The sequence below is a fragment of the Topomyia yanbarensis genome, chromosome 2 (assembly GCF_030247195.1).
Source record: "Topomyia yanbarensis strain Yona2022 chromosome 2, ASM3024719v1, whole genome shotgun sequence".
Taxonomy (NCBI): Eukaryota; Metazoa; Arthropoda; class Insecta; order Diptera; family Culicidae; genus Topomyia; species Topomyia yanbarensis.
The window spans coordinates 260,842,058-260,856,217 of NC_080671.1; the positions used below are offsets into that span (position 1 = coordinate 260,842,058).

General features: G+C 43.2%; 1 protein-coding gene across 1 annotated transcript; it reads left to right on the forward strand.

The window, feature by feature from the left end:
* Positions 1-12,412: 12,412 nt before the first annotated feature.
* On the forward strand, positions 12,413-13,717 carry LOC131680293 (uncharacterized). The gene has a single exon (XM_058961016.1). It carries the CDS (start codon positions 12,413-12,415, stop codon positions 13,715-13,717), a length of 1,305 nt encoding a protein of 434 aa, XP_058816999.1.
* Positions 13,718-14,160: the final 443 nt, after the last annotated feature.

Below are 14,160 nucleotides of genomic sequence, written 5' to 3' on the forward strand. Positions count from 1 at the left end.
GTCGAGATTTGATGTAAACTCGAAAAAAAAATTTGACTACGATTCACTTTTTTGGATTTTGGCACATTTTTGCCTTTCTCATATAGAAAGGTTATGCAATCACTCTGAAAAACGTCAACCTAATCCCGGCCCGGAGGGCCGAGTGTCATATCCCATTCGACTCAGTTCGTCGAGATCGGAAAAAGTCTGTATGTGTGTGTGTATGTATGTATGTGTGTGTATGTGTGTGTGTGTATGTATGTGCGTATGTGTCAAATAATGTCACTCATTTTTCTCAGAGATGGCTGGACCGATTTGCCCAAACTTAGTCTCAAATGAAAGGTGCAACCTTCCCATCGGCTGCTATTGAATTTTGGATCGATCGGAATTCTGGTTCCGGAATTACGGGTTTCAGAGTGCGGCCACACAGAAATTTCTCATATAAACTATAGGAAAAATTAAAAACTGAATTTTTATTTTTGATGCTAAATGTGTTCAAGGTGCATGAAACGTCGAGATTTGATGTAAACTCGAAAAAAAAATTTGACTACGATTCACTTTTTTGGATTTTGGCACATTTTTGCCTTTCTCATATAGAAAGGTTATGCAATCACTCTGAAAAACGTCAACCTAATCCCGGCCCGGAAAGCCGAGTGTCATATCCCATTCGACTCAGTTCGTCGAGATCGGAAAAAGTCTGTATGTGTGTGTGTATGTGTGTATGTATGTGTGTGTATGTGTGTGTATGTGTGTGTATGTGTGTGTATGTGTGTGTATGTATGTGCGTATGTGTCAAATAATGTCACTCATTTTTCTCAGAGATGGCTGGACCGATTTGCCCAAACTTAGTCTCAAATGAAAGGTGCAACCTTCCCATCGGCTGCTATTGAATTTTGGATCGATCGGAATTCTGGTTCCGGAATTACGGGTTTCAGAGTGCGGCCACACAGAAATTTCTCATATAAACTATAGGAAAAATTAAAAACTGAATTTTTATTTTTGATGCTAAATGTGTTCAAGGTGCATGAAACGTCGAGATTTGATGTAAACTCGAAAAAAAAATTTGACTACGATTCACTTTTTTGGATTTTGGCACATTTTTGCCTTTCTCATATAGAAAGGTTATGCAATCACTCTGAAAAACGTCAACCTAATCCCGGCCCGGAGGGCCGAGTGTCATATCCCATTCGACTCAGTTCGTCGAGATCGGAAAAAGTCTGTATGTGTGTGTGTATGTATGTATGTGTGTGTGTATGTGTGTGTGTGTGTATGTATGTGCGTATGTGTCAAATAATGTCACTCATTTTTCTCAGAGATGGCTGGACCGATTTGCCCAAACTTAGTCTCAAATGAAAGGTGCAACCTTCCCATCGGCTGCTATTGAATTTTGGATCGATCGGAATTCTGGTTCCGGAATTACGGGTTTCAGAGTGCGGCCACACAGAAATTTCTCATATAAACTATAGGAAAAATTAAAAACTGAATTTTTATTTTTGATGCTAAATGTGTTCAAGGTGCATGAAACGTCGAGATTTGATGTAAACTCGAAAAAAAAATTTGACTACGATTCACTTTTTTGGATTTTGGCACATTTTTGCCTTTCTCATATAGAAAGGTTATGCAATCACTCTGAAAAACGTCAACCTAATCCCGGCCCGGAGGGCCGAGTGTCATATCCCATTCGACTCAGTTCGTCGAGATCGGAAAAAGTCTGTATGTGTGTGTGTATGTATGTATGTGTGTGTATGTGTGTGTGTGTGTGTGTATGTATGTGCGTATGTGTCAAATAATGTCACTCATTTTTCTCAGAGATGGCTGGACCGATTTGCCCAAACTTAGTCTCAAATGAAAGGTGCAACCTTCCCATCGGCTGCTATTGAATTTTGGATCGATCGGAATTCTGGTTCCGGAATTACGGGTTTCAGAGTGCGGCCACACAGAAATTTCTCATATAAACTATAGGAAAAATTAAAAACTGAATTTTTATTTTTGATGCTAAATGTGTTCAAGGTGCATGAAACGTCGAGATTTGATGTAAACTCGAAAAAAAAATTTGACTACGATTCACTTTTTTGGATTTTGGCACATTTTTGCCTTTCTCATATAGAAAGGTTATGCAATCACTCTGAAAAACGTCAACCTAATCCCGGCCCGGAGGGCCGAGTGTCATATCCCATTCGACTCAGTTCGTCGAGATCGGAAAAAGTCTGTATGTGTGTGTGTATGTATGTATGTGTGTGTATGTGTGTGTGTGTATGTATGTGCGTATGTGTCAAATAATGTCACTCATTTTTCTCAGAGATGGCTGGACCGATTTGCCCAAACTTAGTCTCAAATGAAAGGTGCAACCTTCCCATCGGCTGCTATTGAATTTTGGATCGATCGGAATTCTGGTTCCGGAATTACGGGTTTCAGAGTGCGGCCACACAGAAATTTCTCATATAAACTATAGGAAAAATTAAAAACTGAATTTTTATTTTTGATGCTAAATGTGTTCAAGGTGCATGAAACGTCGAGATTTGATGTAAACTCGAAAAAAAAATTTGACTACGATTCACTTTTTTGGATTTTGGCACATTTTTGCCTTTCTCATATAGAAAGGTTATGCAATCACTCTGAAAAACGTCAACCTAATCCCGGCCCGGAAAGCCGAGTGTCATATCCCATTCGACTCAGTTCGTCGAGATCGGAAAAAGTCTGTATGTGTGTGTGTATGTGTGTATGTATGTGTGTGTATGTGTGTGTATGTGTGTGTATGTGTGTGTATGTGTGTGTATGTATGTGCGTATGTGTCAAATAATGTCACTCATTTTTCTCAGAGATGGCTGGACCGATTTGCCCAAACTTAGTCTCAAATGAAAGGTGCAACCTTCCCATCGGCTGCTATTGAATTTTGGATCGATCGGAATTCTGGTTCCGGAATTACGGGTTTCAGAGTGCGGCCACACAGAAATTTCTCATATAAACTATAGGAAAAATTAAAAACTGAATTTTTATTTTTGATGCTAAATGTGTTCAAGGTGCATGAAACGTCGAGATTTGATGTAAACTCGAAAAAAAAATTTGACTACGATTCACTTTTTTGGATTTTGGCACATTTTTGCCTTTCTCATATAGAAAGGTTATGCAATCACTCTGAAAAACGTCAACCTAATCCCGGCCCGGAGGGCCGAGTGTCATATCCCATTCGACTCAGTTCGTCGAGATCGGAAAAAGTCTGTATGTGTGTGTGTATGTATGTATGTGTGTGTGTATGTGTGTGTGTGTATGTATGTGCGTATGTGTCAAATAATGTCACTCATTTTTCTCAGAGATGGCTGGACCGATTTGCCCAAACTTAGTCTCAAATGAAAGGTGCAACCTTCCCATCGGCTGCTATTGAATTTTGGATCGATCGGAATTCTGGTTCCGGAATTACGGGTTTCAGAGTGCGGCCACACAGAAATTTCTCATATAAACTATAGGAAAAATTAAAAACTGAATTTTTATTTTTGATGCTAAATGTGTTCAAGGTGCATGAAACGTCGAGATTTGATGTAAACTCGAAAAAAAAATTTGACTACGATTCACTTTTTTGGATTTTGGCACATTTTTCCCTTTCTCATATAGAAAGGTTATGCAATCACTCTGAAAAACGTCAACCTAATCCCGGCCCGGAGGGCCGAGTGTCATATCCCATTCGACTCAGTTCGTCGAGATCGGAAAAAGTCTGTATGTGTGTGTGTATGTATGTATGTGTGTGTATGTGTGTGTGTGTATGTATGTGCGTATGTGTCAAATAATGTCACTCATTTTTCTCAGAGATGGCTGGACCGATTTGCCCAAACTTAGTCTCAAATGAAAGGTGCAACCTTCCCATCGGCTGCTATTGAATTTTGGATCGATCGGAATTCTGGTTCCGGAATTACGGGTTTCAGAGTGCGGCCACACAGAAATTTCTCATATAAACTATAGGAAAAATTAAAAACTGAATTTTTATTTTTGATGCTAAATGTGTTCAAGGTGCATGAAACGTCGAGATTTGATGTAAACTCGAAAAAAAAATTTGACTACGATTCACTTTTTTGGATTTTGGCACATTTTTGCCTTTCTCATATAGAAAGGTTATGCAATCACTCTGAAAAACGTCAACCTAATCCCGGCCCGGAAAGCCGAGTGTCATATCCCATTCGACTCAGTTCGTCGAGATCGGAAAAAGTCTGTATGTGTGTGTGTATGTGTGTATGTATGTGTGTGTATGTGTGTGTATGTGTGTGTATGTGTGTGTATGTGTGTGTATGTATGTGCGTATGTGTCAAATAATGTCACTCATTTTTCTCAGAGATGGCTGGACCGATTTGCCCAAACTTAGTCTCAAATGAAAGGTGCAACCTTCCCATCGGCTGCTATTGAATTTTGGATCGATCGGAATTCTGGTTCCGGAATTACGGGTTTCAGAGTGCGGCCACACAGAAATTTCTCATATAAACTATAGGAAAAATTAAAAACTGAATTTTTATTTTTGATGCTAAATGTGTTCAAGGTGCATGAAACGTCGAGATTTGATGTAAACTCGAAAAAAAAATTTGACTACGATTCACTTTTTTGGATTTTGGCACATTTTTGCCTTTCTCATATAGAAAGGTTATGCAATCACTCTGAAAAACGTCAACCTAATCCCGGCCCGGAGGGCCGAGTGTCATATCCCATTCGACTCAGTTCGTCGAGATCGGAAAAAGTCTGTATGTGTGTGTGTATGTATGTATGTGTGTGTGTATGTGTGTGTGTGTGTATGTATGTGCGTATGTGTCAAATAATGTCACTCATTTTTCTCAGAGATGGCTGGACCGATTTGCCCAAACTTAGTCTCAAATGAAAGGTGCAACCTTCCCATCGGCTGCTATTGAATTTTGGATCGATCGGAATTCTGGTTCCGGAATTACGGGTTTCAGAGTGCGGCCACACAGAAATTTCTCATATAAACTATAGGAAAAATTAAAAACTGAATTTTTATTTTTGATGCTAAATGTGTTCAAGGTGCATGAAACGTCGAGATTTGATGTAAACTCGAAAAAAAAATTTGACTACGATTCACTTTTTTGGATTTTGGCACATTTTTGCCTTTCTCATATAGAAAGGTTATGCAATCACTCTGAAAAACGTCAACCTAATCCCGGCCCGGAAAGCCGAGTGTCATATCCCATTCGACTCAGTTCGTCGAGATCGGAAAAAGTCTGTATGTGTGTGTGTATGTATGTGTGTGTATGTGTGTGTATGTGTGTGTATGTGTGTGTATGTGTGTGTATGTATGTGCGTATGTGTCAAATAATGTCACTCATTTTTCTCAGAGATGGCTGGACCGATTTGCCCAAACTTAGTCTCAAATGAAAGGTGCAACCTTCCCATCGGCTGCTATTGAATTTTGGATCGATCGGAATTCTGGTTCCGGAATTACGGGTTTCAGAGTGCGGCCACACAGAAATTTCTCATATAAACTATAGGAAAAATTAAAAACTGAATTTTTATTTTTGATGCTAAATGTGTTCAAGGTGCATGAAACGTCGAGATTTGATGTAAACTCGAAAAAAAAATTTGACTACGATTCACTTTTTTGGATTTTGGCACATTTTTGCCTTTCTCATATAGAAAGGTTATGCAATCACTCTGAAAAACGTCAACCTAATCCCGGCCCGGAGGGCCGAGTGTCATATCCCATTCGACTCAGTTCGTCGAGATCGGAAAAAGTCTGTATGTGTGTGTATGTATGTATGTGTGTGTGTATGTGTGTGTGTGTGTGTGTATGTATGTGCGTATGTGTCAAATAATGTCACTCATTTTTCTCAGAGATGGCTGGACCGATTTGCCCAAACTTAGTCTCAAATGAAAGGTGCAACCTTCCCATCGGCTGCTATTGAATTTTGGATCGATCGGAATTCTGGTTCCGGAATTACGGGTTTCAGAGTGCGGCCACACAGAAATTTCTCATATAAACTATAGGAAAAATTAAAAACTGAATTTTTATTTTTGATGCTAAATGTGTTCAAGGTGCATGAAACGTCGAGATTTGATGTAAACTCGAAAAAAAAATTTGACTACGATTCACTTTTTTGGATTTTGGCACATTTTTGCCTTTCTCATATAGAAAGGTTATGCAATCACTCTGAAAAACGTCAACCTAATCCCGGCCCGGAGGGCCGAGTGTCATATCCCATTCGACTCAGTTCGTCGAGATCGGAAAAAGTCTGTATGTGTGTGTGTATGTATGTATGTGTGTGTGTATGTGTGTGTGTGTGTATGTATGTGCGTATGTGTCAAATAATGTCACTCATTTTTCTCAGAGATGGCTGGACCGATTTGCCCAAACTTAGTCTCAAATGAAAGGTGCAACCTTCCCATCGGCTGCTATTGAATTTTGGATCGATCGGAATTCTGGTTCCGGAATTACGGGTTTCAGAGTGCGGCCACACAGAAATTTCTCATATAAACTATAGGAAAAATTAAAAACTGAATTTTTATTTTTGATGCTAAATGTGTTCAAGGTGCATGAAACGTCGAGATTTGATGTAAACTCGAAAAAAAAATTTGACTACGATTCACTTTTTTGGATTTTGGCACATTTTTGCCTTTCTCATATAGAAAGGTTATGCAATCACTCTGAAAAACGTCAACCTAATCCCGGCCCGGAGGGCCGAGTGTCATATCCCATTCGACTCAGTTCGTCGAGATCGGAAAAAGTCTGTATGTGTGTGTGTATGTATGTATGTGTGTGTGTATGTGTGTGTGTGTATGTATGTGCGTATGTGTCAAATAATGTCACTCATTTTTCTCAGAGATGGCTGGACCGATTTGCCCAAACTTAGTCTCAAATGAAAGGTGCAACCTTCCCATCGGCTGCTATTGAATTTTGGATCGATCGGAATTCTGGTTCCGGAATTACGGGTTTCAGAGTGCGGCCACACAGAAATTTCTCATATAAACTATAGGAAAAATTAAAAACTGAATTTTTATTTTTGATGCTAAATGTGTTCAAGGTGCATGAAACGTCGAGATTTGATGTAAACTCGAAAAAAAAATTTGACTACGATTCACTTTTTTGGATTTTGGCACATTTTTGCCTTTCTCATATAGAAAGGTTATGCAATCACTCTGAAAAACGTCAACCTAATCCCGGCCCGGAGGGCCGAGTGTCATATCCCATTCGACTCAGTTCGTCGAGATCGGAAAAAGTCTGTATGTGTGTGTGTATGTATGTATGTGTGTGTGTATGTGTGTGTGTGTATGTATGTGCGTATGTGTCAAATAATGTCACTCATTTTTCTCAGAGATGGCTGGACCGATTTGCCCAAACTTAGTCTCAAATGAAAGGTGCAACCTTCCCATCGGCTGCTATTGAATTTTGGATCGATCGGAATTCTGGTTCCGGAATTACGGGTTTCAGAGTGCGGCCACACAGAAATTTCTCATATAAACTATAGGAAAAATTAAAAACTGAATTTTTATTTTTGATGCTAAATGTGTTCAAGGTGCATGAAACGTCGAGATTTGATGTAAACTCGAAAAAAAAATTTGACTACGATTCACTTTTTTGGATTTTGGCACATTTTTGCCTTTCTCATATAGAAAGGTTATGCAATCACTCTGAAAAACGTCAACCTAATCCCGGCCCGGAGGGCCGAGTGTCATATCCCATTCGACTCAGTTCGTCGAGATCGGAAAAAGTCTGTATGTGTGTGTGTATGTATGTATGTGTGTGTGTATGTGTGTGTGTGTGTATGTATGTGCGTATGTGTCAAATAATGTCACTCATTTTTCTCAGAGATGGCTGGACCGATTTGCCCAAACTTAGTCTCAAATGAAAGGTGCAACCTTCCCATCGGCTGCTATTGAATTTTGGATCGATCGGAATTCTGGTTCCGGAATTACGGGTTTCAGAGTGCGGCCACACAGAAATTTCTCATATAAACTATAGGAAAAATTAAAAACTGAATTTTTATTTTTGATGCTAAATGTGTTCAAGGTGCATGAAACGTCGAGATTTGATGTAAACTCGAAAAAAAAATTTGACTACGATTCACTTTTTTGGATTTTGGCACATTTTTGCCTTTCTCATATAGAAAGGTTATGCAATCACTCTGAAAAACGTCAACCTAATCCCGGCCCGGAGGGCCGAGTGTCATATCCCATTCGACTCAGTTCGTCGAGATCGGAAAAAGTCTGTATGTGTGTGTGTATGTATGTATGTGTGTGTGTATGTGTGTGTGTGTGTATGTATGTGCGTATGTGTCAAATAATGTCACTCATTTTTCTCAGAGATGGCTGGACCGATTTGCCCAAACTTAGTCTCAAATGAAAGGTGCAACCTTCCCATCGGCTGCTATTGAATTTTGGATTGATCGGAATTCTGGTTCCGGAATTACGGGTTTCAGAGTGCGGCCACACAGAAATTTCTCATATAAACTATAGGAAAAATTAAAAACTGAATTTTTATTTTTGATGCTAAATGTGTTCAAGGTGCATGAAACGTCGAGATTTGATGTAAACTCGAAAAAAAAATTTGACTACGATTCACTTTTTTGGATTTTGGCACATTTTTGCCTTTCTCATATAGAAAGGTTATGCAATCACTCTGAAAAACGTCAACCTAATCCCGGCCCGGAGGGCCGAGTGTCATATCCCATTCGACTCAGTTCGTCGAGATCGGAAAAAGTCTGTATGTGTGTGTGTATGTATGTATGTGTGTGTGTATGTGTGTGTGTGTATGTATGTGCGTATGTGTCAAATAATGTCACTCATTTTTCTCAGAGATGGCTGGACCGATTTGCCCAAACTTAGTCTCAAATGAAAGGTGCAACCTTCCCATCGGCTGCTATTGAATTTTGGATCGATCGGAATTCTGGTTCCGGAATTACGGGTTTCAGAGTGCGGCCACACAGAAATTTCTCATATAAACTATAGGAAAAATTAAAAACTGAATTTTTATTTTTGATGCTAAATGTGTTCAAGGTGCATGAAACGTCGAGATTTGATGTAAACTCGAAAAAAAAATTTGACTACGATTCACTTTTTTGGATTTTGGCACATTTTTGCCTTTCTCATATAGAAAGGTTATGCAATCACTCTGAAAAACGTCAACCTAATTTTTTTTTCAACTCGTTTAGGGTTTCTGGATTTTAACAGGAGCGTAGTTGATGGTTTACGGAGAGGGGTTACACCCCCCTCTACTGTTCGCGCCCCTCCTTTAAAAATCTCCTTAAATCACCCCTCAGACCACCACCCCATCCAGCCCTCATACCCCTCCCTTTCAACCCCATCATCTTTAAACCACCACTATATCACAAAGCATACCAATTTAAGCTGGGAAGTCGTTCGTTCATGGGACTTTCGCCCTCCTCACATACCCACCCCCGCATGACAAAATGAGTTAGCAAGCAGATAACATTGATCTAATGCTGATTAGGCTAATGAAGTATGATATTTTTTGTTTCAAGTGTTTCACCGTCGACACGTAGCTCATCAAGTTCGTGGCTGGCATGCCATTGTGTAAAGGTGCAAAGTGTACTAAGAATGTAATGGACATTTCCACAATTATGTTGAACATAAAAAGCCTCCGTGCCATAGTTTAGAGAAATGAGAAAGGCACAATTGCACCTCTAGGTGGATTAAAACAGGTTTTTATTTATTTATTAACAGATTAAGGCCGAAGTTTCCTGTGCCGTATACAAAAGATTCCTCCATTCCACTCGGTCCATGGCCGCGCGTCGCCAGCCACGCAGTCTGCGAAGGGTCCGCAAATCGTCTTCCACATGGTCGATCCATCGTGCTCGCTGCGCGCCACGTCTTCTTGTACCGGTCGAGAACCGTTTTCACCGGGCTATTGTCCGACATTCTGGCTACGTGCCCGGCCCACCGTAGTCGTCCGATTTTCGCGGTATGACAGATGGGCGGCTCCCCCAACAGCTGATGCAACTCATGGTTCATTCGCCGTCTCCATGTGCCGTCTTCCATCTGCACTCCACCGTAGATGGTACGCAGCACTTTCCATTCGAAGACACCAAGTGCGCGTTGGTCCTCCACGAGCATGGTCCAGGTCTCGTGCCCGTAGAGAACTACCGGTCTAATCAGCGTCTTGTAGATGGTCAACTTCGTACGACGGCGAACTCTGTTCGACCGAAGTGTCTTGCGGAGGCCAAAGTAAGCACGATTTCCTGCCACGATGCGTCTACGAATCTCTCTGCTGGTATCATTGTCGGCGGTCACCAGTGAGCCCAAGTACACGAACTCTTCAACCACCTCGATTTCGTCGCCACCGATGCAAACTCGAAGCGGGCGGTTCTCATTTTCATCTCGTGAACCTCTTCCTATCATGTACTTTGTATTCGACGTGTTGATGGCAAGTCCGACGCGCTTGGCTTCTCTTTTCAGTCTGATGTAGGCTTCCTCCATCTTCTCAAAGTTTCGTGCAATAATATCAACGTCATCGGCGAAGCCAAGCAGCTGAACGGACTTTGTGAAAATCGTAGCACTCGTGTCGATCCCCGCTCTTCTTATTACACCTTCCAGCGCAATGTTGAATAACAGACACGAGAGACCATCACCTTGCCGTAACCCTCTGCGTGATTCAAAGGGACTCGAGAGCGTCCCTGAGACACGTACTACGCACATCACCCGATCCATCATCGCCTTCACCAATCGCGCCAGTTTGTCCGGGAATCCGTACTCGTGCATAATCTGCCATAGCTGATCTCGATCGATAGTGTCGTATGCGGCTTTGAAGTCGATGAACAAATGATGTGTGGGAACATTGTACTCGCGGCATTTCTCAGTACTTGACGAAGAGCGAACACCTGGTCCGTGGTAGATCGTTCGCTCATGAAACCCGCCTGGTACTGCCCCACGAACTCTCTTGCAATTGGTGATAGTCGACGGCATAGTATTTGGGAGAGTACCTTGTAGGCGGCGTTCAGCAGGGTGATTGCTCGGTAATTACAGCAATCCAGCTTGTCGCCCTTTTTGTAGATAGGACACACGACACCTTCCATCCACTCCTCCGGTAAAATCTCCTCCTCCCAAATCTTGGTAATCACCCAGTGCAGCGCTTTAGCCAGTGGCTCGCCACCGTGTTTTAGTAGCTCGCTTGGTATTTGGTCAATCCCAGCGGCTTTATTATTTTTGAGCCGGCTAATCTCCTCCTGGATTTCTTGGAGATCCGGAGTCGGTAGTGTAATGTCTTCCGCGCGTGCTCCCAGGTGCGTTACCGTGCCATCCTCGTCGTCTGCTGCATCGCCGTTCAGGTGTTCTTCGTAGAGCTGCCGCCACCTCTGGATCACCTCACACTGGTCCGTGAGAAGATTCCCGTTTGTATCTCTGCACATGTCGGCCTGTGGTACGTGGCCCCTACGCGAGCGGTTCAACTTCTCGTAGAATTTCCGTGTGTCTTTAGCGCGGTACAGCTGCTCCATCGCTTCGCGATCTCGGTCTTCCTGCTGGCGCTTTTTGGTCCAGAAAACCGAGTTCTACCTGTTCCGTGCCTGTTTATATCGCGCCTCGTTCGCCCTCGTGCGGTGTTGCAGCATTCTCGCCCATGCTGCATTCGTCTCTTCGACTAACTGCTCGCATTCGCAGTCGTACCAGTCGCTTCTTCGGTCCGGGCCCACCGTACCTTGTGCAGTGGCTGCGGTGCTACCTATGTCGGATCGGATATCTCTCCAGCCATCTTCAAGGGCAACTGCGCCTAGCTGCTCTTCCGTTGGTAGTGCCACTTCCAACTGCTGCGCGTATTCTTGAGCCACTCTGCCATCTTGCAGCCGCTCGATGTTCAGCCGCGGTGTTCGGCTTCGACGATAGCTATGCACTGTCGAAAGTTTTGAGCGCAAGCATACTGCAACCAGGTGGTGGTTCGAATCTATATTCGCACTGCGATAAGTGCGGACGTTTGTGATGTCCGAGAAGAATCTACCGTCGATTAGAACGTGGTCGATTTGATTTTTTGTTACTTGGTCCGGTGATCTCCAGGTGACTTTGTGGATATCTTTGCGAGGGAAGAAGGTGCTTCGGACTACCATTCCACGGGAGGCTGCGAAGTTCACACATCGTTGGCCGTTGTCATTTGATACGGAATGCAGGCTGTTAGGCCCGATCACCGGTCGGTTCATTGCCTCCCTTCCTACCTGTGCGTTCATGTCGCCGATGACAATTTTCACGTCTCGCAGAGGGCAACCGTCGTATGTCTGCTCCAGCTGCATGTAGAACGCTTCTTTCTCGTCGTCGGGTCTCCCTTAGTGTGGGCAGTGCACGTTGATGATGCTGTAGTTGAAGAAACGGCCTTTGATCCTCAACTTGCACATCCTTGCGTTGATCGGCTGCCACCCGATCACACGTTGGCGCATCTTGCCCAGCACTATGAAGCCGGTTCCAAGAATACCTTGCAATGGGGCATATGCAACTGATCGGATAAATGGAGAATACACTGGATGAAGGGCGCACTACTTACTATTTGCCCCATCACCCTGTGTTTAAAGAGTCTAGCTCAACGACCAAGGTACGGGTAGTGTTCGATGGATCAGCGAAAACCACTTCAAATCACTCGCTCAACGACATTCTACTTACGGGTTCAGTAATTCAGGATGAGCTGCTGGACATCATGATCCGTTTTCGCAAGCATGCCGTTGCGTTAGTTGCAGATGTGGCCAAAATGTTCAGGCAGGTACGCATTCACCCGGAGGACGCGTCGCTTCAACGGATCCTGTGGCGCTTCGATCAGGCTGAACCAATCCAGGTGTATGAGCTACAGACGGTTACTTACGGTTTGGCGCCATCATCTTTCCTGGCAACTCGCGTACTTAAACAGCTTGCCATAGACGCCGGTGACAAATACGAATACGCTGGTCCTGCTGTAAAGAAAGATTTCTATATGGACGATTTTCTTTCCGGAGTGGAATCGATTTCGAAGGCGAAACGTTTGCGAAGCGAAGTTCAATCCCTTATGGCTGAAGAAGGATTCGATTTGCGGAAGTGGAGCTCTAATCAACCGGAGGCTTTAGCCGATTTACCTTCCTCAGCTCTAGAGGAGCAATCCACGCTACATTTCGATGCAGAAACAAAGGTGAAGACGTGTGGGAGACAGGAACGGACCAACTGTGTTGAGATACGAGCAACGGAATATGACGATCAATGGACAAAAAAGAAAATATTTTCGGAGATTGCGCAATTGTACGACCCGCTTGGTATCGTGTCACCTGTGATTGCTTGGGCAAAAATTCGAATGCAACACCTTTGGTTAGTTAATGTCGACTGGGATGATCCGATTCCACGCGAGATCGAATCTAAATGGAATGATTTCCATTCACAGCTGCCCCTACTAAAGCAATTCAAAGTTCCCCGTTATATATTTACACCAGAAGCTACAACAGTTCAATTCCACGTATTCTGCGACGCATCTGAAGCAGGCTACGGAGCATGTATTTACGCTCGCTCAGCCAGCAAGGAAGGTAAAGCTCAAATCCAGCTCATTGCAGCAAAATCAAGAGTCGCGCCGATCAAACATCTCAGTATACCACGCCTTGAGCTGTGTGCTGCTTTATTGGGTGCCAAACTCTATACTAGAGTATCCGCAGCGCTGGGGATGGAGGGAATTTCTTGCTGGTTCGGGTCGAACTCGACGGTCACGTTGCATTGGATCGCAGCACCCCCAAACACTCGGAAAACGTTTGTGGGCAATCGCACATCGGAAATCCAGCTGCTGACACACGGACACCCCTAGAACCACGTGAAGGGTACGGATAATCCGGCGGATCACGTTTCGCGTGGTATGTTGCCGGCAGATTTCATCGTCGACATTCTTTGGAGGAGTGGTCCCGGATGGCTAGCAGACGAATTGGATAAATGGCCAAAACATGCAAACCCTCTTCTCCCAAATGAGGACATCCTGGAACGAAAGAAAACGGTTTTAGTGGTTCAGTCAACGTCGCAGCAAAACCCGTTATTTGAGCGCTATTCTTGATTCGGGCGTCTAGTTCGAATCACTGCTTACCTTCGTCGATTCATTACACGCTTCCGCTCTAAACATCATGCATATGAAGCATTCCTTTCGACGGTGGAGCTGCAAGAAGCAAAGCAAACCTTAGTAAAGGTGGTTCAACAAGAAGTGTTCTCAGAAGAGTTGATTCAGTTGAAGCAAAACGTCCGGTTCCCTCGAAATCACCC

Bases quoted from the DNA above. Each gene is read 5' to 3' on its own strand.
- LOC131680293 (XM_058961016.1), top strand. From the start codon at position 12,413: ATGGAGAATACACTGGATGAAGGGCGCACTACTTACTATTTGCCCCAT.